Below are 22696 nucleotides of genomic sequence, written 5' to 3' on the forward strand. Positions count from 1 at the left end.
AAACGAGCATTTTGTATCTACAAAAATCTATGTAATCATTCCACATCTAGCGTTGAAATGTCAAAAAACCTTCTGAAAACAGTTACTATAAAGAAAATTGAGTCCATGGCCTATAACTTCGCCAAACAAGAAACCGTCGGAGACGGGTGATGCTCCCTAAAGGTTTTTTTGTCACAATATTGCACTATATATTCAGATAAAAGGAAACGTTTTGAGGGGCATAACTTTGGACAAAATAATACGATGGATGGTTTAGCAACTTAAAACTTTCAAAGGGCCATAACTCTCTAAATAAATCATCTAACCAGAACCCACAAATTACAAGCGCATCTCCTCAAGGTAGTTAAGCTTCCCTTAAAGCTTCATTCAATTCCAGTCAGTAGTTGGGGAGAAATAAATTTATCATCCAGAAACCATTTTACTATTTCAGGTCACCATGACCTTGACCTTTGACCTAGTGACCTGAAAATCAATAGGGGTCATCTGCGAGTTATGATCATTGTACCAATGAAGTTTCATGATCCTAGGCATAAGCGTTCTTGAGTTATCATCCAGAAACCATTTTACTATTTCAGGTCACCGTGACCTTGCCCTTTGACCTAGTGACCTGAAAATCAATAGTGGTCATCTTCGAGTCATGATCAATGTACCTTTGAAGTTTCATGATCCTAGGCATAAGCGTTCTTGAGTTATCATCTGGAAACCATTTTACTTTTTCGGGTCACCGTGACCTGCCTTTGACCTAGTGACCTGAATATCAATAGGGGTCATCTGCGAGTCATGATCAATGTACCTATGAAGTGTCATGATCCTAGGCCTAAGCGTTCTTGAGTTATCATCCGGAAACCATTTTACTATTTCGGGTCATTGTGACCTTGACCTTTGACCTAGTGACCTGAAAATCAATAGGGGTTATCTGCGAGTCTTGATCAATGAATCTATGAATTTTCATGATCCTAGGCATAAGTGTTCTTGAGTTATCATCCGGAAACCATTTTACTGCTTTGGGTCACCGTGACCTTGACCTTTGACCTAGTGACCTGAAAATCATTAGGGGTCATCTGCGAGTTATGATCAATGTTTCTATGAAATTTCACGATCCCAGGCATAAGCGTTCTTGAGTTATCATCCGGAAACCATTTTACTATTTCGGGTCATCATGACCTTGACCTTTGACCTAGTGACCTGAAAATCAATAGGGGTCATCTGCGAGTCATGATCAATGTACCTATGAAGTTTCATGATCCTTGGCATAAGCGCTCTTGAGTTATCAACCGGAAACCATCTGGTGGACGGACGGACCGACATGAGCAAAACAATATACCCCCTCTTCTTCGAAAGGGGGGGGGGGGGGGGGGCATAATGAGAAAACTGCCCCCCTCCCAGCAGCCATGTTATTCAACTGACAGGAACCATTTTTGAACTCAACTCTCTTATCAAGGAAACAAATGTTCTGAGCAAATTTCATGAAAATTGGGCCAAAAATGTGACTTCTACTGTGTTCACATGTTTTCACTATATACATATAGAGAAAAATGCCCCGCCCACTGGCGGCCATGTTTTTTCACTGATCCCGACCATTTTCAAACTCGTCCGAGATATCAATAAAACCAATGTTTTCACCAACTTTCATGATGATTGGGCAAACATTGGGACTTCTAGAGTGTTTACAAGGTTTCTCTATAGCCAAATAGGGAAAACTGCCACTATATACATATAGAGAAAAATGCCCCGCCTACTGGCGGCCATGTTTTTTCACCGATCTCGACCATTTTCATTCGTCTGAGACATCAATTGAACCAATGTTTCGACCAACTTTCATGATGATTGGGCAAAAATTGTGACTTCTAGAGTGTTTACAAGGTTTCTCTATAGCCAAATAAGAAAAACTGCCACGCCCACTGGCGGCAATGTTTTTCAACAGATCAAAACCACTTTTGAACTAAACCAAGATATCATTAAGACAAACATTTTGACAAAGTTACATGAAGATTGGGCATGAAATGTGACTTCTACAGTGTTTACAAGTTTTTTTGTTTTTTTTACATAGTGACCTAGTTTTTGACCCGGCACAACCCAGTTTCGAACTCGGCCAAGATTTCATTGGGACAAAGTTTCATGAAGATGGGACAAGAAATGTGGCCTCTAGAGTGTTTACGAGCAAATGTTAACGGACGGATGGACGGACATACGACGGACAAAGACCGGTCACAAAAGCTCACCTGAGCAATCAGGTGAGCTAAAAAAGTCTAGCAAAATGGAACGCCAGACAGAAAGACTGAAGGACGAACAGTCTGACTGCTATATTCCACCCTACCGGAATGTACTACTAACCTGCACAGGCGCTGTTGTAGGTGAGTGATTGAGTAAGTACCAGAGTTCTGCTGGGCCAAACGGGAACACATCTTAACTCGCCATCCCCTGAAAAAGGAGAAATAATATTGCTATTATTATTATTATATTACTATTATAGAGAAACAATTAGTGCTGCAACTGCAATTTCTAGAAGTGATTTTATTGTATGCTCCAAGATATAAGCTCAGAATGGTGCATTTAACTTTGCAATCCACAATTACTAGGGTACTGCAAATAAGGCAGAGATCATATGAGTCGCGTTTTAGGAAAACTGGGCATAATGCATGAGCATAAAGTGTCGTCCCAGCTCATCAGGGACGACACTTTCCGCCTAAATTGGATTTTTGCTAAGAAGACACTTCATTTAAACGAAAAATGTCATAAAAGAGTAAAGTGTCGTCCCTGATTAGCCTGTGCGGACTGCACAGGCTAATCTGGGACGACACTTTTATACAAGCATTAAGCCCAGTTTTCTCAGAATGCGGCTCATATTGTTATATTTAATTACAGTATCATTTTACTAAATCCATTAGTGCTGCAATCATTACATTGCAAGTTTGATTGCATGATTAATCATAAACCCTGAAAGCCGGGAACAAAATGCACAAACTACAATGGAAAAAGTGATAAATGAACAGCTCTGGAAATTTATCAAAACTGACAAGCATAAAAGATAAAACCACTTTCAATTGAAAACAAAAACATACATATTAATCTGAAATAAGTGCTTAAACATTGAGACAATTGTGACTGTAAGTGCTGGAAGGGATTAAATTTATTTCCAGAGGATTTGATTACTACTTCCATGGGAGCGTCTTGGCAAGTACAATAAATCAATCACTGAGAACAATAGTTAAGACGCATTTATTAAGCAAAATTATAACCTTTCAGGGTAAAGTAAACACAGTTGTAGAGAGTTTTTTGTGGCTGTAAGTGTAGTACTCTGCTCAGGAAAAATCAGATAAATACAATTTAATAGAAAATATCTTATGAATGATGGCATGCTCTTTATGAAGTAATAATGTAGCATTCTTATTGTTATTACTCTAGGCTACAGATATTTCGGTCCTATCAGAATTGAAACTTGTATTTTATTTTAAACCTCAAATATCACATATGACTTAAAAGCTTAGGATTTCTTAATCAATGAATAAATTTCACAAGGCTGTTTAACATAAAGAAAAAGGTCTGGTTCCAATAAAAGTCTTTATCTGCCATCAATTTAGCAATAAAATTAACATTAACTATTTTAGCACTAATTAGGAGGATTAAAATAGAAACTTAAACACTTGGAACTTAGCTTTATTTTCATACTAGAGCTTTGTCACAGACGTGACGTGTACCCCCACGTGCCGCATTGACACAGATTATTTTGCATGCTGTCTTCACAAAACAAGAGAATCAAATTTATGGCGATTTTTAAGAATTATAATGCCATTATCATTAATGGCCATTTCGACCTTTGAACTGTTCAATTCTTTTGCATGACATGCCGTCCAAATTTATGGCCATTTTTTTACTTTTAAACTCCAAGTGTGACCAAGACCTTGGAGTTATCCACATAATTCTTTCGCATGACACATCGTCCAATGATTGTGAACAAATTTACCAGGTATTTTTAAAATCTCACAATAAATGACATAGTTATGGCCTGAACAAGATCATTTATGGCCATTTTTGACCTTTGAACTCACAGTGTGACCTTGACGTTGCAGATATCAACGTAATTCTTTCGCACCACACACCGACCAATAATGGTGAACAAATGTGCAAAATGATTTTAAAATCTCACAATGAACAACATAGTTATGGCCCAGACAAGCTCATTTATGGCCATTTTTGACCTTTGAACTCAAAGTGTGACCTTGACCTTGGAGTTATCCACGTAATTCTTTCGCGCGACACACCGTCCAAAGATGGTGAACAAATATGCCAAATGATTTTAAAATCTCACAATGAACGACATAGTTATGGCCCAGACAAGCTCATTTATGGCCATTTTTGACCTTTGAACTCAAAGTGTGACCCTGACCTTGGAGATATCGACGTAATTCTTTCGCGCGACACACCGTCCAATGATGGTGAACAAATGTGCCAAATTATTTTAAAATCTCACAATGAACGACATAGTTATTGCCCAGACAAGCTCATTTATGGCCATTTTTAATCTTTATACTCAAAGTGTGACCTTGACCTTCAAGATATCGGCGTAATTCTTTCCCGCGACACACCGTCCCATGATGGTGAACAAATTTGCCAAATGATTTTAAAATCTTACAATAAATTATAAAGTTATGGCCCGGACAAGCATTTGACCCTTGAACTCCAAGTGTGACCTTGACCTTGGAGATATCGACGTACTTTATTCACGCGACACACCGTCCCATGATGGTGAACAAATGTACCAAGTTATTTTAAAATCTAACAATAAATGACAATTTTATGGTCTGGAAAAACTTTCGGTTTAAAACACAATAAGTGACCCCGAGACCTAGTTTTTGCCCCGGCATGACCCATATTCAAACTTAACCTATACATCATCAAGATACAACTTGTGACCAAGTTTGGTGAAGATCAGATGAAATTTCGAGACAGACCGACCGACCGACAAAGTGACTCCTATATAGCCCATATTACCAATGGTAATGGGGGTATAATTATAACTGACAACAATTTCATATTGTTACATGATTGCACATATGTGTATATTTAATAGATCTCTATGAACATGTGTATCTAGATGAAACTGGCTTAAATGAAACAGCAATAAACGTTAGACCAGTAATTCAATCTTTAACTTTAAACTAACCTATCGATAAAGGCTTGCGCCATAAAGAAATCCTCGGCCAGATACTGTCCGAACTCCTTCATGCCACCTGCCTCGTCCAGAACGGCCTTGCGCATGAGGCACGACATCCCCGTTGCGCAGTTGATGCGCAGTATGTCAGCGGACAGGTACATCTTCGCATGCTGGCTACCAAAGTACACCTACAGTATAATTGGAATTGTGTGAATACCATAGAGGATGATGATTAATCATGATTGAACCGTTTTTAAGTAATATCAACATTAAAATCGTTACAAGGCAAGACACAGAGCCAAAAGCAGAAATATGCAAACTCCATGTTTTCCCTTTTTTAGCAGCATTCTATACTATTATATTATTGTATTACCAGATCCTAGATCATAAACCAATATTACAAGGTTCTAATTTATTTCAATTTAATTCTCACTTCATCATTTTTTATTTTTTACACCTGCCTTTACTGTTGAGCATGCATCCAATATTGATGCACTTTCACACATCAATCACCCTAAGTATATAGTTTGCCAGCTTATGTGCAACCAGCTTTAAACCAGTAAAGCCTGCAAGTAACTTTATGCTGTTTGCTTCTCTGCAGTATCTTAGGGTTGCAAATGAAGGCTTTAAAACATAAATCTAGTATGAAAAGGTTTTTAATTAAATTATACTTCTTCATGCACAACAAACGCTTTAAAGTGTGAATCTGAGTGATGTAGGCTTAAACGGTTGGAGAACAAGCATTTAGGTGACAGCGTACCTTTTCAAAGCTGGAATGCAGCCCCCTACGAGGGCAAGCGTATGGCATCTGATGTACAAGGCCCACCTTCTGGGTCATGTGGGTGGCCATGTCAACCAATGTGTCCTCACTCACTGAAATGAGCAGAGCGTTGCTGGAGTCAAACATATAATCCCCATGCACCAAGCATAATTTCCCTTTTTACTTTTTTCTCTTTTTTTTCCCTTCTTTTTTTTTTGGGGGGGGGAAATAGGGGAAGGGGACAAGACCAGGGTGCTGTTGGTGATGGGAGCTGACAGGCTGACCCACTGGGTAAAACCCTCACCACTGTCTTAATACTCTCAGAAGGATACGCCCTATACAATACAAGTGGACTGGAAACAATGCTTTTTTTTCACAGTGAATTTTAAACAAGTGCAAAAGACAAGCATTTTTTATACACAAATGGTATAACATAAGGCATTACACATGTTTATCACTGTGTTCATGAAAATACAAAAGGCGAAAAATGATGATTTAATAAAACAGCAATTAAAATGATCATGTGTGTCGTGTTCTGAGAAAACTGTGCTTAATGCATGTGCGTAAAGTGTCGTCTCAGATTAGCCTTTGCAGTTCGCACAGGCTAATCAGGGACGACACTTTCCGCTTTTATGACATTTTTCGTTTCAGGGAAGTCTCTTCTACACGAAAATCCAGTTAAGGCGGAAAGTGTCGTCCCTGATTAGCCTGTGCGGACTGCACAAGCTAATCTGGGACGACACTTTACGCACATGCATTAAGCCCAAGCTCAGAACGTGACACATGGTGTAAGGTATCCTTTGCTATCCAAAACAATCAGTATGGTATAAACAACAGCACATTTGAAGCTATTTTTCCTTGTTTCGAATATAATAATCTAGGTAAATTTTATTTTCACATCACATTTTGGACGTAAATGAAGGAAACTCGAAATTGATATTTTAAGCAGTGTAACATAACGCACACAAAACGCACATTAGGGGCATTGTTGGATTTATATAATGATCGAAATTTGTACCACATTTCATACAATCTTAAATAGGCAGCCATCTGGATCAACAAATCATTAGCCTCGGGTTATAATTACTGGACACGAATATTTGCTTACCGTATGTGTCAATCTTTGGTCATTTCCGTATGTATTCGTTAGGTGTCCGTTGCATTCGTATATTTAGGTTGCAGACACGTGACTTAACAAACGGCCAATCAGAATTGTACATGTAGACACGTGACGTTACACAGCCAATCAGAATTGTACACATAACAATTATCAAAGCTTTCGTTGTTTATATCTATATTTATGGACAGTCTTACTTAAACGGCCGAACATACAAGTCGCATTATTGCTGGCTTTCGCGGGATGGGCCCATTGCGGGCTTCGCATGTATCTTGTATTTGACAAACATTTTGGAAACGTTGTGCTGTGTTAGAATATATTCAACAGAAATAAATCACGATGAAAACGGAAATGAACTTTGTTTGTTAACGATACATAATTACGTGACACAGTACATTTTATGGAGCCGTGTACCATGGATACGACCGAAGTACGATCACAAGTGCGATCACGTGCCGAAAAAATGAAAACATCACAACCACAACGCGACATGAATTCAGGTCAGTTGTTTAAAACAATTATGGCAAACTTGGAGAGGGAATTTCAAAATTTATAAAGAAGAAAATGAAAGTAAAAGGCGTCATGACAACGAAATTTTTAAGAATTGTTTTAAAGAATTTTATGTAGTTAGATGTTAAACATAATAATGATAATAATAAATTATGTATGAACAAATTTTGCAAATATAAAAATCATGCCAATTTTGCATTTATCGGTACATTTTTATAAATAGCGGTGAATCGAGAATAAAAAGAGATATTTGAGTTTTACATTATTTTTATGAGTTATGGAAATCATTAAATTAAAGGTGTACACACAGAGAGTATTTAAAGAATTTTTATATATATTTTTGGTATTGTTAGAATATAGGATTATGTACGGACATATGGGTTTTTTTGCATACCAATACATTTTAAATTGTTAGAATGTTTGTAAATTTTCATTAAATTAAAATGTACGAGACAAATAAGAGTATTCAAAACAGTTTTGTTTATTATTTTAATAAAGAAAATAAGGCGGGTTTTGTTTATTAGAATGATAAAGATAATTAAAGAGGACGAATAAATAAAATTATTGGAAAATTTAAAAATAGTTTCAGAATTGTAAAAGAAAGAAATAGGAAATAAGAACAGTAATGGTAATTGCGAATATGAATAGGGCAGACACTTAAACAAAATATTATGTAAATATGTATATACGTCATTGTGTTGATGCAAATATATGTAGGATATCGGTAATATTGAAGGTCTTGAGTAATTTTAAGTAAGAATTTAATGCGATCTGACGCGTATAGCGCAGTGAAAATATAACAATATGTACGCATTAAATTTCTAATATAATTGTTTAAGGGTTACAATTATATTTTATGAGCACGGCTGACTGATCAGCGTTCAGACATACCGAGCCCGAGGTTGTGATAACCTTAGCGTCCTCATGAGTAAGAGAATTTATCCCTGTGCCATCAAAGCAAATTACGCTATGGACAGAAGATGCGATGTCGCATAAGAATTATTTGAGTAGTTCGATTAGGAGCAAAGACCTGAATTTTGAAGTATACCGATACGTGTTCTTATATTATGAATGCACATATATAAAAGTCTGCCTTGTCATATTTGCGCATTTTTACAAGTGCATAGGTCAAACATGTCAATAAATCTATGCCCAACGGCAAAACTATAGTGATAAAGATGAGGTTTATGAAACCATGATATGAACAGGTACGTCTATCATTACCCATTACTCTAGGTCAATAAAGTGGCGCGCGCCTGTCAAAAATGTACTGGCTGCACGTGCGTAAAATGATTATGCCTAAGGCGGTACACAAGTCATATTAAGTAAATGGCTTGTCAGATGTCAAACTGTCATGTACTTATCCGAAGTATGTTTTGAGGAATTGACTAATATTTTTTCGTTGTAAAGAATTTATTTTTTTGAATAAGATATCACAGTAAGTTGTCATGACGATATTTAACAATAACTAAGGGGATATTTATAAATGTTTGCCATGATTTTGAACAACTGATACTTGTATCACCACGACGCAGATAAAAATATCGAGATTTGAAGACAACGCCGAAGAAGAGCGACTTCGCGAGACAACGCCTTCCACAACGAATAGAAGAAACAAACAACATAATTAGAATGGAACATCACGGCGTTTACTCTCAAAGTGAATACCTGGTTCTATCGCTAAAAGAAGACCAACGCCAGAAGATTTCGAAGGACAACAAGTGACGCAACACTGGACACAATACTTGTGACGTTAAACACTATAGAGTAGATGCAGCCGTTCAACTGTTTGACGTGCGTAGATAACGCATTTGGAATGAAACTTCCGAGGCCTAAGACATCAAGGAGAACACTGCTATAGTTAATACCTCGTGAGCATTATGGCCAATAGAAGATCTTAATGTCCCGAGAGAAATGAAGACGCTGGTGCCATCAACAAAAGTACAAACGACGACGAAAACAACAACAACGATGAATACAACGGAAACGACAATCGACGACGCAAGTTAAACATCGGAAAGCAGAGCTGAATCAACAAACGCATTCCAATCGCCACGGACGAACCTACAATCGACTTATCTTCATGACGGCGGCAATGACTTCAATGAAACATCGTATTCGCCGCGAGCTACAACTTCAAGACAACATGGACGACACCAGATGTACAGATGGCCAACGATCAACAGATGATGTTCTACACAACATTTTGATTGACATTTAAATTGTATAACAATTACTAATGTTATTTATTTCAGCAGAGATGCTTGTCAAGGAAATCATATTGTTATCCGCATATTTTCCATCATTTGAGTGTGTTTATATGAATGTAGTTTTTTTTATTTAATTAGTAATTCAATAGTAAAATTTTAAAAGATTTTTTTAAATCATAAAATATACAAAAATCAAATTAAGGGGGAAAGTTGTGTAACATAACGCACACAAAATGCACATTAGGGGCATTGTTGGATTTATATAATGATCGAAATTTGTACCACATTTCATACAATCTTAAATAGGCAGCCATCTGGATCAACAAATCATTAGCCTCGGGTTATAATTACCGGACACGAATATTTGCTTACCGTATGTGTCAATCTTCGGTCATTTCCGTATGTATTCGTTAGGTGTCCGTTGCATACGTATATTTAGGTTGCAGACACGTGACTTAACAAACGGCCAATCAGAATTGTACATGTAGACACGTGACGTTACACAGCCAATCAGAATTGTACACATAACAATTATCAAAGCTTTCGTTGTTTATATCTATATTTATGGACAGTCTTACTTAAACGGCCGAACATACAAGTCGCATTATTGCTGGCTTTCGCGGGATGGGCCCATTGCGGGCTTCGCATGTATCTTGTATTTGACTAACATTTTGGAAACGTTGTGTTGTGTTAATAAGCAGAAATAAAACGCAAAGAAATCAGAAATGAACTTTGTTGGTTACTGTGTCTTTTCCACGAACGATACGTAATTACGTGACAGCAGAATATAATCAATGATTGCTAGATCACAAAGTACTGTAGACGCAACAAAAATATTGACAACTCATTAAGGCAATGACGTCTTAATACCGTGTCTAATTTTAAGTCATGAGTAAATAAAATGAAATTGAAAACACCTTTATAAATGCATTGCAAAGCACAACCTGTAATCAATTCAAGCCATTCAACATGGTCCATATTTCACATACACATACTCACTGACTTAATCTCAAAATATACGAGCCCCCCCCTCAGGGAAAACAGGGTTTAATACATGTGCATAAAGTATCATTCCAGATTAGCATTTGCAGTCAGTCAGTCATTTTTCCACCTAAATTAAATTTTCACTAAGAAGAGACATGTATTTAAAAATTGCCATAAAAGTGGAAAGTGTCGTCCCTGATTTGCCTGTAAGGACTGCACAGGCTATTATCAGACAATACTTTTATAGTTTACACAGATGCATTAAACCCCATTTTCCTGGAGCGAGGCTCAATTTTACTGGTAGATACATGTACGTATTGCTACACTTTGGTTGCAGTTAATACAAACAATTTAATAAATGTTTATTTGATTTGTCAAAAGTAACAGATTCCTTCAATTTAAAAGAATTAAAAAAAAACTGAGAACATTTAGATTTTTTTTTTATAGATTAAATGAATTAGTTCAAGCTTTTCTGTAAATTTGTTTCCATTTAATAATTTGTGCAATGTACAGTCTAAATGAGCTTTTTTAGGTATGCTTCTGAAAAAATTTACTAGCTTTGCCTTCAGGAAGTATTGAAAGATTGTAAAAACAAATTGTAAGAATGAACATTACAAGTTAATAATATCACCTTTTTGCACATTATTTTGCTTAATTATAAGTCTGTTAGTTGGATTTAATAGAAGTAATCTAACCATATCAGACTTTACCTGGAAAATTAGCAAATCAAAGCAGTGGAACTGTATTTAAAGAGGAAAAATGTACACAATTGTGCCTGTAACTGAAAGTAAGTCACTTGTTAAACAAATGCAGGAGGTGAAAAGATATTGTCAAAATAATTTCATTTACAAACCACATACAGTTTATAGTATGTGTGTTCAGCCTCTATAAAATCAGCCCATGAATTGTACAAATGTTTCTGTCAGAATCATTGCAATAATTTACATTTTAACTATTATGTACCCTGCCTTCCATATGACTACTGTATTCAACTATGACATCAATCTGACAGCAATGTCACTAATAATATCACCTACATTAGGAATGAACACAAAATATTTGGCCTGAAACCATGCATTTCTTATTTACTGACATAGTATATGATGATTGATCAACCATGAATGACAAGGCAATTAAATGTACTTGTAGTTTTTACTTGATGTCCTTTTTTAAGATATTTAGTAAAGTTTCTTCTTGCAATGCTTTTCACTTACTTAACAGCGTATATTTGAAGTGTCCATTACCAATATGCCTATTCCCAACTATATGTAAAATGGAAAAAGCCAAAGTCAGAGATTGTTGAAACAATTCTTAATGCTAAGTAACAGTGCATAAGAAATGTTAATGTAAGATGTAATTCATAAAAGGACATGGTTCACTAACCACCCAAAAACGCCCCAAAAATCAATGAAATCAAATTTTCAAAAATGTCATTTTTTTATTTTGTATTCATCTTCTATAACATTTAAATTGCACAAAAAGTCAAATTTTATAAGTGTGCCTTGTTTTCAATTGTAAAAAAAATCATGATAAAAGTACATCACACACAAGAAAATGGCGAATTTACACTAAATTTCTTTGTTTCATCAACAAATAAACTGTCAGCGCACGAGAACACCATGACAAACTTTGTCTTAAACAATAGCAAAAACAACAAAAGACAAAATACTATATTTTTGTGACGGTGTTATTGCGCGCTCATATCTTACTTTAAAAAATGTGTAACCCAGTGCTGATCTCCGAGAACCTACCATGCTTTATTGAACCTATCTTTTTAACCCTATATTAAAAAAAACACTGCTTAAAATACCACTTATTACCAAAATTTATTAGAGGTTTTAAGTCTGAAATGGCAAAATAATGATCTTATCAATGTTGGTGTTAAAAAAAGAGGCCATAAGAAACGATTTTGTGTACGCGTCATTCGAAAATAACTGGGTACGAATAGCGTCGGTATCCAATGTAAACAAAGTGCAGACGACGCGTTTTCCAAAGTCGGATTTACCCGATATCTTAAAGGTAAGTTGGCATTTAGATAAACAATTATATTTTCTATTCAAAAAATGATGGTTTACCAATTTCATGGTCCATAATATGGCTTACTATATCGTTTGTCATAATCCATTCGCGCGATTACGAACGATGTCACTGTTAAAGTAGATATATACTGGTTAGCGAGTAGTGCTCGGACGTAATAACGGGCTTTGTTGAATAACTTTCTTAATAATACGAAATATTTTTTTTTTAAGTTATTGATACATTCTGGGTTCTTTATTTACAAGCAAGTGCAAACAAAACATTGTGTGATATGCGCATGCATTTGTACGAGGGCCGAATTTGGGGCCATTAAAGGGAGGTAATTTTCCACTGTACAGAAGTACATGTATTGACCGGACATTTATAAAAATTGAGTTATTGGAAACAAATTAAAGTTAATATGAAACATTCCTGAACACGTTAAGATAACGTAAATACATTAATTTGATAGTGGAATATGTCGTCTTATTTTGACAATAACGTCATTTTCAATTGGGACCTGCTATAATTGGAAATGATGTGCATGGATACATGCTTTTAATCAAAATGTATGCATAGTCATGTTAACAAAAATGTTATGAGCAAACAATATGTTACTGGTATAACATTTAGATAATTAGTTACTTAACATATGTTAAGATCTATATAATTCATCAAACAGATGAAGGGTTGCTTTTGTTTCCTTTCCTTATTAATTGTTTATATTTCTGATCATTCTCGTTTACGCTAATAGCTATGAACTGTCTTCTTTTTCACTCTAGCGTGTAAATGGAGACGAAGTCCGTTGTAACATAAAATATAGATAATAGTATGCTACTGAATTATGAATGTTATCGGTCAGGGGTTGGGAGAATTGACAAATCTACGAGGTTTACCGTCACAACTCTAGTGCGTTCAGCTACAACAAACGTTTGCCAATCATCGTTCGTTTTCGATTCGGTCTTATTGAACGATTGGTTTCGCTATCGATCTACCTCCCGAAAGGGTTCGCTTCGGTTCGCGAAATATAGCGAACATTCGCTGTAACTAAAGCTGGATTGGTCATTGTCGGCTCGGGTACTACTTACATGTACCCCGGGTACTCTTAATTATACTTACATGTACCCCGGGTACGGTTAATATATGTACTTAAACGTACCCGGGAAATTTAACGCTTAATCGGTCGTTGTCGGCTATTTTTTTTAAATAATTATATTTACATTTATGTTAATTTTCTGTAAAATGGCCTTTATGTTATTGAAACTCGTACCCAAAAAGCATGTTGATGCAGTTTTTATAAACAGAAGTTTGTTTAAGATTATCAATAGCGTTTTAACGACATCGGATTTTGGACTGGAATACAAATCGGGTTAGTCTAATATCGACCGGGTACGATTAAGTATATTTACCATACCCGGGGTACATGTTAGTATACTTAAGAGTACCCGGGTACATGTAAGTAGTACCCGATCCGACAATGACCACTCGAGCGTAACTGAACGCACTAGACTTTGGTTTCGCTAGCGAACTACCTCCCAAGAGGGTTCGCTTCGGTTCGCGGCGAACCGAGCGTTCAATAGCAGAACGTTCGCGAACGTTCGCTGTAACTGAATGCACTAGAGTGTCACGCCACATCTAAGTATAATAATATTATATTTATCTAGTAACTCTCCATAAATATTTTAAATGAAAAAGGCTTTATTTTCATGATAATCAATGAAAGAGACTTACACCTTTAAATATATTTGACCGGAAACTGGGACGCATGTAAATACCGATTTTTTTCAAATACACAAGTTGACTGTTTACTCTACTCGCTTAATTCTTCTTATCGAAAGAAATTGACAAAATATACGAGAAGTGTAGCCTATAATGAAATGGAAATCTATAATTAGCCTTATTTACCAAAACATCTTTAAACAAAATCCGATATGGATCGATCTAGACAATGTTTTGACAGTGGAAAATGTAACATAAGCATGTTAAATGACGTCATAAATGAGCGCCATTTCGCTGTGTTACTAGGGGTTGTTTATTCGCCAATTTTGACGTCGTAGTTAAGTATATTGCAAAATGAATGTCATTTTTAAAAAATAGACACATTGCAATAATTACAGCATAAATATTGGGAAAATCTGAGGTTGGGCGTTTTTTGGTGGTTAGTGAACCATGTCCTTTATAATGCAGGCTTTCATAAGCACTTAGTCTATTACTACTTAATCTTGTATTACATTTGTGGAAGTAATTAATTAGTAAAACCACTTACTTACAATTGTTTTTCAACAAGCACGACTGCATGCTATCAGGATTAAATAAAATACACGAAGTAAGCTATCAACAAAGGGGGACAGTAATTTTACTTCTTAAATTTGCTGGATAATAAACATATCAACAGGTGATAAATTCTTTCAAAACTACAACTGGGCTCACAATTTTTAAGGTAAAATGGATGAGCTCTATCATTAGAATAACAGAAGAAACTTTTTTTTCAATGTTTGTGCACCTAAGAACTTATCGACTTCTTAATTCTACATGGATGATATAATTTAGAAGTGACAAAAATACAAAGGTCTTTACACATGTCACATAATCATAAACAAATCCTATACACCTGTTACCAGGCATTATCAAATGAAACAAATGAACACATATCGTACAAACAACATAAGACTTATTCACATGGTTTCTTTGATAATAAATGTAAAAAATTTAAATGGTTTTCCTATTCTCAATTCCGGAACGCATCCACTTCTATTCTCCAAGGCTTCCATCAGACATGAATAATTCAGCTAGAAACTTACTCATCAATAATTGCAACCTATTTGTATTGTTCTATGAACAACAGACTTCTGAAAGTTGTTAAGATCCTTCAATAAAAATGCCAGGCTCTTCTATGATTGGCAATATCATAACACACACGAAAAAGTTCCGAATAATACCAAAAATAATTGGGTCAATACATGTGTTTACTGGGATACATGTATTGTGAAGTAATTAATAGAATACATATATATACATGTAATTACTGAGTTTTTGATCACGCTTGGTATTTACCTACTGTTTTCATTGGTTACATAAATGTAACATTTTTTTCGGCCATTGTTAGTCAGAGATCAAAGGATGTCTAACTACATTCATGGGCATTAATTGAGGATAAAACAAAACATCTTAACATGGTTCTGGGAAAACAGGACTTAATGCACTTGTGTACAATGTAGTCCCAGATTAATCTGTGCCGTCTGCGCAGTCTTATCTGAGAATGTACACTTTAAACTTAAATGGTATTTTTGTTAAAAAGAAGTCTCTTGAAAGAAAATCCAGTTCAAGTGCAAAGAGGTGTTCCTGATCAGCCTGTGCGGACTCCAAAGGCTTGTCTGGGACGATGCATTATATAAGCATCATTTTGATGTTCTGTATACATTAATTCTAAAAATCAGTTTTAAAATCTTTAAGTTTCCCATTTAGATTTTGATTTTTTGACTTTAAGACCCATTTGTTATATGACCGATAACATAATCATGCATCGCTCTCCTCTAAAAGCATTTCACACTGATGCCAAGTAAATTCAAGACTCATGGTTTTGTCTCATGAATCATGAACAGAAATTCCACCAGAACAGCTGTTACATCACTGCATGAGACAAAATGTTCTAGGAGCCTCTCATTCATTGCAGTAACCAGACAGTTTAGAACTTCACTTCGCTACAGAATGAAGCATCTGGATTTTGCAACAAACATAATTATGGAGAAATATGCAGACTTCAATGTTATCTTAATGGAAAGTCATAAACAAAGAACATGGAAATTCCACCAAAATCGTTTTTGGGGAGAAGATGAATTTGTTTTCTAGTTATTTAGCAGAAACCATATTTATAAGCCTATAAGGTTAAAGTTTCTTTCTTGTTCTCAAGTGAATGAGCCAAAATCACATTATCAAATTGAGGGAAAACCAGGTCATGATGCTGCCTGGCCACTACATCCATACACAGTGTTGTTTTACCCACAATTTTGGAAATGAGACTGGGGCCCTTTGGATTGGGAACAAATTGTGTCCATAAATAGGTGTATTTCAGTTTTGACTCACAAATACTTACAAATTGGGAATAAGTGTTTTCAATATAATATTGACTAAGAAATATTCCCATAGAGCTACAAAGGGAACAAAATGTAGTATATTATGTGTTTTTTTTTTAAATATTTAATTGGGAATTGAAGGCAGTCATTGTTTGGAAAAAATAAACTATTTGACATTGGGACATTGGGCTGAAAAAATGGCCCCAAATTTAACCAAAAACACTATATGCGCTCCTTTAACTACTGAATGTATATAACACAATAAAGAGTATTTCCTATGACACTCACTTGTGTCATATCAGATAACACCAACATTCTACAGTTACTCAAATGTCAAGGTTCAAATCCACTCTGCACATCACACTTACTTTTGATTCCGCTGTCAGATATTAGAATGAGATCATATTTTGCTGCCTCATATCCAATGGCTATGTTGTTCACTTTAGGGTTGATGCCAACATTTTTTCCTCCTGAAAATACAGCATTTGACACATATCATCATTTCATCATTTAACCCTTTACCACATAGATACATATTTTGACGTGTGTGTAGTATCTTAGAAAGTTATATTTAATTGAAGACCTTTCTTACTAGATTCAAATTTTAAAGGCTTCAATTCCAACCCTTACATACTGATGTCAGCAAACAGCATACAACCTGAACAGACTAAGAGTTACTCACAGGCTGTTCTGGTTTTATGCTGTTTGCACATAGCCAATTCACTTTGCTTCTGAGAGGGAAAGTGGGGGTTAATCTAGTTCAACAGCTAAATTTCATGTAGCCATAACAGAACTTAAACTCCACAGAAACATTTTGCATTGGAACAACTTAGCTGGCTTTGTTTAATAAACATATTATTGTCAACAGATGAAATAAATCATTTACAAATATAACACTTTCTTCACACAAGAAGTATGAACAAGAGATGTGTTTGTCAGACACACAATGCCCCCTAATGCGACGCTTTGATTTTTTTACCTTTGACCTCGAAGGATGACCTTGACCTTTCAACACTAAAAATGTGCAGCTCCATGAGATACACATGCATGCCAAATATCAAATATCAAGTTTCTATCATCAATATTGCACAAGATATGACCAAGGTTAAAGTTTTAGGACATACACACAGACACATACAATGACAGACAGGCCAAAAATATTCATTCGATCCGGGGGGGGGGGGGGGGGGGGGGGGGGGGGATTACGAGAGGATCAAAGGCTCTTCAGCACTCAGCATGTTGTGCTCTAGTGAGCTAAAAACAGAAATCTATCAATTTTGTACTTGTATATAAATGATGTACCTTACATTTTTATTGTTATTATTTATAGCATCCTTATATCAGATATACTATCTGAGACGCTGTAGTCTACTTGACTGCAAGAACAGGCATTTATTACAAAAAAAGGTCAAGATGCCTGGCAACAATTTGTAATCAAAATTATAGTACTGCATGGTTTTCAACCAGCATACCTTCATACATCAACAACAAAATATGGCCTAATATATCTGAATTTTCATTCACAATTACAAATGTCATGCAACAAAAGCAGAGAAATGGATGAGATCAAAGAATTTAATGCAACTAAAACACCTTTAACAGCCAGATGCACAGGTCCAATTAACAGACCCATTCCCAAAGCGAAATGGCAAAATAAAAATCCCATTAAAAAAATCTTTTGAAGTGCATTTTGATTCTTATATCTCAATTTTAGCTCAATTATGTAACAAAGAATGTTTTTATAATTATTGATTTTATTGTTTGATTTATTATAAACAGTTAATTGAGTAATATTAAATTACTTTTTCAGTGTTCTTTTCAAGCAAAAAAGACCCCAATCCCAAAATTGCATTTTTCCCCAAAATGGCAAGAAAAAGGCCTGCGGGTGCAGTCTTGAATAAATGAAAGCTTGTCAGAATTTTCTTCTTTTTTTTTTTTTTAGAGGTCACAGTGACCTTGGCCTTTGACCTAGTGACCCAACAATGGGTGTGGCATGTAGAACTAATCATGGTGCAGCTACATATGAAGTTTCAAAGTTGTAGGTTGAAGCACTTTGATTTTAGAGGCAATGTTCATAACCTTTACAAAATGTAAAGGTTTTAGCACAAAGTGGACGACACGACACGATGACAGACAGGACAAGCTGGCTATGACAATACCTCGGGTTTTCTCCGAAAACAGCCGAGCTAAAAATCAAGCAGGCTTGTACAAATGTACATCATCAAAGAATTAAACAAAAGTTCTTGAATGTTCACTAATTTCTCTCTTATGTTGTAATTTTAGTATATGATTTCAATTTAGACTGCTCTGTTTGATGCCATGTGGCATGGTAGGCATTTGTTACCAGAACAGGATACCAGTTGGTCATCATTTTGTAATAAAGATTAGCAAATCTGGTCTGTTCTGGTGCTCGCAGAGTCTGCTTGTCAAATATGTCAACACTTGCAATAATAAATACCAATTAAATGCTAAGTTCTATCTGTGTCTGTCCACACATCCAAATATGGGAGGGTGGGCAGAATTGTATGAAAAGCCAGGTTGAGAGAGAGGCTGAGAGAGTTGAATGGACCGTTGAAATGTAAAGAGAGAAGGAGTATGAGAGACTTATTCATTGTGTATATATTTATTCTCGTAGTGTGTAAATAAAATGTAGAGTACATATACTGTGTGGTGAACTTATGAACTCCCCCCCTCAAAAATTGTAACACTGGTGGCAGCGTCGGGATAAGGACTTTAACACGCTTGTGAGGAAAGTGCTTATTATATAATTGTGTCAGGATTAAAGTGAGCTGTTGGACTTACGAAATCATCAGGGGACTGTTTCATTGAGGTTGGACATATGGGAATGTTACAATGTCTTATTTTGATTATTGGTGTTGTTTCAATGTTTGGAGTTTCGGTTATTGTTGCCCAAAAAGATTTATTTAGCACATGCTGGTTAGTGGAACCCGTGGAAAAGATTTATTTAGCTGCTAGCTGGTTAGTGGAACCTGTGGACATGTTTGGACTGGATTCTAATCGGAATGATCACAGAAAGTTTAGGGATCGATGGAAATGTCTTCAGTAGTGTGATTGTGACAACAATCCCCTCTGGTTGGAAGTGTTATTGCAGTATGATTTTCGGATACAACACCGAAGTGGCCGAAAACATGTTAATGTGGACAGCCTCAGTCGAATACCAAGTGAACCAGAAGTATGTGAGTGTTATGAAGGACATCTAACGCTAGAGGAGCCATCATGTAAGGGATGTGACACATGTTTGAGGAAACATAAGCACTAGTCAGATTTCTCTCAGTTTGATGACGCGGTACCTTTATTTGCAAAAAGGATTGTGCAAATCTCGGGGTCATCGAAAGCAAGAGTTTCCAGAGTAAAACTTCAGGAATCCGGATTCTGGGGTTGGATTTTCTTGCTGCTACAGCTTCAGGTGGTGAAGTTGTTGAACTGTGTACGTTTCATGTATTTTGGGTTACTCAGAATTAGGAAATATCGTCGCTACCGGATATTCCGACTGCGCTTCCGTGAACATTCTGAAAACTCTGATGCAGATTACAGTTCGAAGGCGGATGACAGAAATTATGAAATGCCGAATAAAGACGGAAAGACTGCATTAGGTGAAATGTCATCTTCTGTAAAAAGTCTTGTCAAATTCAGCAAAGTCTTCTGTTCATCGGAGAGAATGGCCAGACTCCAACAGCAGGATCTAGATATTGGCGTTGTTTTGAAGTGGCTTAAATCTGACAGCCGAAGACCTCCAAGAGATACCGTTTCTGGTTATTCACCTAGTGTTCGAAATTGATGGCTAAATGGGGACTTTAGGTTGTGCATTAATACTGCAAAATGTAAAAGACTATCAAAGAAAACTACACCAAATGTATGGGAAGGACCTTTTCAAATACAGTTTAAATCATGTGGACAGTGGTTTGAATATACTGTGTTTGTTGCACCAATTCGTGAAGACGGACTTATTGGTATGGATTTTCTATATGACTTTGATTATCAATTAAGTGGATTACGTTTGAATGGGAAGAGGTGTGCAACATTTGTTGAGAAAATACCTCTCAGGGCAGTTAGGGTCACATCACGAGCCAAGGTAAAAATTCCAGCCAATTCGGAGTGTATCATACCTGGACAGACAATAAATCTTTGATCAATTAATTCAACTCTTGGGATTCTATGCCCTTCGTCAAATAAACAGCCAACAAATGGGATATCATTAGGGCACACTTTAAGCTCCCCAAGGACAGTTAAAAGCCATCAAATACCAATTAGACGGCTGAATACTTCTTCCAGTAATGTTACGCTGGTTAAAGGTGCTACACTGGGATTTTTACAAGAATTTGACCCCAATGAATTGTTGAAAATGTTGACTTAAATTCAGAAATAGAATCTGTCAGCCGACAGGATCATTCTTCATGTGTGTGTCTCCACTGTAACAATAGAAAATGTAGTGTCACTGTGTGCGCTTTTATAGTTTTTAATTTAGTGTATATAATTCCAAACCAATGACTCTGGTATATATTTTGTGCTAATTTGTTGGATTAAGTTAGTTTTTACGGAGTGTTTGAAAAGTTCCCTGGATTTAAAACCGTGTACACTTGGATTTATTCTTTTTCAGAATCAAACATTGCGCCATATTCTTATAGAATTGTTTATAATATAACCATATGTTCATTTAATAAGTAAGGCGCACAGGACAATTAAGCAGGACGACTGCTACTTATAATTGTATGAACTTAACAAAATTGTTGTGCCTAAATTATACATTCGTTAATGTTAATTTAAAGTAATAAGTGTAAGGCACTTAACGCGGATGCATTTTAGGACTTGTGTGATAGTGATATGTGTGATTGTGTGAATATGTGCAACTAAATATTAAGACTTTCAAGTTATAAGTTGGACAATAAAAGAAGATTTTGTAGATGTGCTTATTAAACAGAGTGTTTACTTTGCATATGACTAAGAATGTATATTCTTGCTTTCATATAATAAAACTGTTACGATGTTTTAGATATACTAGTAATGCATGATGTTGGAGATAAAGTTGTTGAAGAATAATATTTCTTTGAATGTGTTTCTTGTTAATTAAAAGGACAATACTTTTAATGATTCATAATATTGATGGATAGATCTGTGTAATTTTTATTGAGAAGTTATTTGCAATACAAGTCAATGTATATGGATGTTTAATGCCATGTCATGTAGTAATTTACAAGTAATATTCCTTGTTGTGGAGGTTTCTAATCATGTACAAGTAATTTAAAAGGGATGATTCTTATGATGTTATGTATTATCACAATGTATCATCATCTCATTGTAAAATTCCTTATTTGTAGAAGGTTTCTAATATAAGTATTAATAATACATATAGTTTATTTGTATCTGTAGATTTGTGATGTAATATTATATTCATATAAAGTGTTTTGATAACAGTTTCCGTTTAATATGTTGTGAGTGTGAGTCTGGCTATTTAGTCATGTATGCAACTATTTGGCTTAATTGAGGACAATTAAGAAGCTAAGGTGAGGGGAGTGTTGTAATTTTAGTATATGATTTCAATTTAGACTGCTCTGTTTGATGCCATGTGGCATGGTGGGCATTTGTTACCAGAACAGGATACCAGTTGGTCATCATTTTGTAATAAAGATTAGCAAATCTGGTCTGTTCTGGTGCTCGCAGAGTCTGCTTGTCAAATATGTCAACACTTGCAATAATAAATACCAATTAAATGCTAAGTTCTATCTGTGTCTGTCCACACATCCAAATATGGGAGGGTGGGCAGAATTGTATGAAAAGCCAGGTTGAGAGAGAGGCTGAGAGAGTTGAATGGACCGTTGAAATGTAAAGAGAGAAGGAGTATGAGAGACTTAT

At 35.7% G+C, this 22696-nt stretch overlaps 1 protein-coding gene across 1 annotated transcript in view; it reads right to left on the bottom strand.

The window, feature by feature from the left end:
• The window catches only part of LOC127852326 (ceramide glucosyltransferase-like), a 65271-nt gene that overhangs the window by 8550 nt on the left and 34025 nt on the right, over positions 1-22696 (bottom strand). The window contains exons 4-7 of the mRNA XM_052386262.1: positions 17194-17295; positions 5916-6028; positions 5165-5343; positions 2335-2421 (exon numbers count right to left, since the gene is read on the bottom strand). Coding sequence (XP_052242222.1) covers positions 2335-2421; positions 5165-5343; positions 5916-6028; positions 17194-17295 — 481 coding nt within the window. The remainder of the gene's footprint in view (positions 1-2334; positions 2422-5164; positions 5344-5915; positions 6029-17193; positions 17296-22696) is intronic.

Source organism: Dreissena polymorpha, chromosome 12 (assembly GCF_020536995.1).
Source record: "Dreissena polymorpha isolate Duluth1 chromosome 12, UMN_Dpol_1.0, whole genome shotgun sequence".
Lineage (NCBI taxonomy): Eukaryota > Metazoa > Mollusca > Bivalvia > Myida > Dreissenidae > Dreissena > Dreissena polymorpha.